This window comes from Pteropus vampyrus, unplaced genomic scaffold (genome assembly GCF_000151845.1).
Source record: "Pteropus vampyrus isolate Shadow unplaced genomic scaffold, Pvam_2.0 Scaffold38, whole genome shotgun sequence".
Classification (NCBI taxonomy): domain Eukaryota; kingdom Metazoa; phylum Chordata; class Mammalia; order Chiroptera; family Pteropodidae; genus Pteropus; species Pteropus vampyrus.
In genome coordinates this window covers 8963825-8967236 of record NW_011888819.1, presented here as the reverse complement: position 1 = coordinate 8967236, position 3412 = coordinate 8963825, and the positions used below count along the sequence as shown (strand labels likewise).

The following is a 3412-nucleotide window of genomic DNA, read 5'->3' as shown; positions in this document are numbered from 1 at the left end:
TGTCTTGTATTTAATACTGCTCACTTTAAACTGATGAACAATTCACATCACCTTCCTCGTTATTTACAAATTTAATATAAATTATACCTGAAATATTGCCAAAAGTGTGGTCAAAATCTGGTCCAGTAAGAGGAGGAAAGGTATTTCCCTGAACTCTTTCCCATTCACCATCATCATTTAGATCCTGGATCCAGAAGCAAAAACCATCTTCAAAATTACAGTTAATTTTCTCATAATCTGTGAATTAAAAAAAAAAGAAAAAAACACTTCAAATTTAGTCCACATGTGACTAGTTGTAATAGACTGTATTGAAAATAATCTAACCTTATAGAGTTTATAATTAAGTGGCATGCACAAAATCTTTCTTAATTTCTCTTAACTCAGTTTTATTTCATTTAGTGAAAAAAATAGCTTTTTGTTGCCAACTGTGTTAAAGTCATATCTTTCTTATACGTAATTAAAACTTGAACAAAGACAAGCTTCTTGGCTTTTTATTTTTGCATCTTACCTCCAGTGGTTTACCAACATAAACTCTGTCCCATATTTTGTTTTTTCTCTATTGCTAACTTTAATACCCTGGTCAAAATTAACTTAATGCAGAACAGTCACAGAATTAGTTCAATGCTAATTTTAAAAATTTACTTTGAATACTTGCAGTACATAAAATTTAATTATTATATAAATTTATATTGTTATTCAACTTAGTTATTTGATATTTTTGAATAACATGAACCTTTTTAATTCTCCATTTATTTCCAAGTATTAGGTAGGGAGAGGTATTCATAAGAGATAGTCATTAAAGAACTTGTGTAATAAAACAGATTACAATCTTGTTCTAAAATTTTAGGTTCTGTTATTTTAAAAGTTCCATTACAATATTAAAACATCTGAAGATTCAAAAGTTAAAGAATAAACAATACTTACTACTAAGTTCTGTGCTATTAAATGTAGTATATGTTGCATGAAAGCCAGTATAATCATCTTCATTAGATTCTATAAGAAAGGTAGCAGTAACTTCGTTGGAAAAAATCCTAATTATACCAGGATTAGTTTCCCAGAGAGAAGCTACAAAAGAAAATTAATTACTGTTATATGTACATATTTATCTATTTATTTATTTATCGATTGATCCATCCATCCATCCATCCATCCACCAATTCATTTATCCATCCATCCATTGATCTATTGATTGATCTAACAATCTGTCTATCTGATACCATTCACTTAAATAAAAGCATTAGTCTTATGATTTATTTATTTTAATTGAAATGACTCTTCTCCTAAGCATTAGAAAATCAAATTATTATACATATTTATGGCTTAAAAAATCTCTATTTTTATTTTTAATTATTAGCTACATACATCATATATACATATTACAAAATATGCATTCCTTTACTGAAATAGTTCCTCTAAGAAACAAGCAAATTAGGCAGTTATAAAGTTCAAAGATAGTTTGGCTCTATCAGATATTTCCTATGCAATACTAACAGGGGCTAAACTCAGTCGCAATAACAGAAACAAGAATATTTCTTTGGTTCTCTATCCATATAACTATAGGTCCTTAAAATAATATTTAATAACAAGGATTTTTCTACTATATATTAATTTTTAATATTGATTTATTTTAATTATATTACTCTGTTTTATATTGATTTTAACATTTTTCTGTCTTGATTGTAAGCTACATAGCAATATCTTTCCAGAATTTTGATTCTGAAGGGTTAATATAGTGCTTGGCATATAGGAAGTACTCACATGACAATTTACAAAAGTTATTGTTATATAAAATTTGCTCATAAAAATTTATAGTTTAGCATATACATTTTCAAAGGGGGTGATATTTTTAAAGGGGTAAAATTTGGTTCTCAAGGATAAAATAATCTTAATTTTTAAAGATATAAAGCATAGATACCCACATAGTTTAAACACAGATGTGCAGAATATCTAAAATAGTAAAATTTTATAGGGGAGCAATTAGTTTTAAAAAAAGGTCTAAAAAGTTTCTTTAGTGGAAGTGATAATGAAAAAAAGGATAAGAAACAATGGTTTAGCATTTTAATTTGATAATCTTAACGGGGCATCAGATGATTTTTATGAATACTACCATGCTTGCAGGTTAGAGGCAAGGCACCATTGCTATTTACGGAGTTCTAAAGAAATACTCTTTTATGAACTATTGAAAATTTTGTGCTTATTTTATAAAGTTAATGAAAAAAGTGATACATTAATGATAATTACAATAAGATCTAAAAGAAAGAACATCATGAACAAGCATTGAGTCCCATCTTTCTCTTTTTTTCAAAGACATTGCGTATCATTCTCTCAGTATTTTCTCACAAAGCACTACATTGGTTATTTAGATTCCTCCCACCAGCATATTTCATTGTATAATCAGAATAATTCTCATATTGCAAATCTTTGCAGTCCATAAGTGTCTAGTTGCTTAATGGATGTAAATATTGTAGAAACTTTGCTTCAAACATATCTACCTCTTGTTCTTCCTTTCTTTTCCATAACAATGAAATTTCTTTTGGACAATGGCTTCTGGTTGGATCTGAATGTGGCTACTGGTTCAGTGGCCCCCTTGATGGTTGAACTGTTTGGATCTCCACTAATCTAATTAGTCAAAGGGTTTATGTTCTGAGGCTCATTACCATGTTTCAGAGATACACACAAACTTCTGGAAATAGCAAAGAATGTTTGTGTCCGTAGAGACTGTGTCAACTTTCATCAGATTCTTAAAGTCTCCTTGACTAGAAAGAATCTCAGAACCAGAGATCCAGTGGAAGGCATGGATCTTATGCATCCAGGAAGGTAGTAGCGGGTATGGTTAAGAGGAGAGTTTCCAGAGTCAGCATAATATTTTGTCCTGCCTCCATGTCTTACCTCAGTTTCCTCTGTTATGCTATGATAATACTTTCTACAAAGATTTGTGATAAGGTGTATATAAGTAATTTCCATGTGTTACAGTGACTGGTGTATAGTAAATGTTCAATGGAAGCTATCTATTGTTTCTTTATCTCCCCAACTGGGTTGTAAGCCCTGAACATTACATTTAATGTTTTCTGTGCTTCTGCCATTTTTACATTACATTTAATGTTTTCTGTGCTTCTGCCATTTTGTCAGAGCATGGGAAACTTTTAGTGACTATTTGAGTGCGTGAATTACGATGTAAATAACTAAAGTAATAGAGTTTTCCTACTTAAAAGAGTCAGTGCTGGAGTTGAAAGAAAAAAAGATTTCTTAATAATTTTTAAAGTTGGATTTTTCTATAGCAGATATAATAATTTTTTTAGACAATAACTCCTTAAGAAAATCCATTGTGATCTACCATATAATCCAGCAATCCCTCTACTGGGTATTTACTCCAAAGACTTGAAAACCCATATCTGAAAAGATATTTGCACAC

General features: G+C 29.8%; 1 protein-coding gene across 1 annotated transcript in view; it reads right to left on the bottom strand.

Moving 5' to 3' along the window:
• TMPRSS15 (transmembrane protease, serine 15) overlaps positions 1-3412 on the bottom strand; it is a 116018-nt gene that overhangs the window by 71666 nt on the left and 40940 nt on the right. The window contains 2 exon segments of the mRNA XM_011358244.1: positions 88-237; positions 925-1065. Of these exon segments, the coding sequence (XP_011356546.1) occupies positions 88-237; positions 925-1065 (291 nt within the window).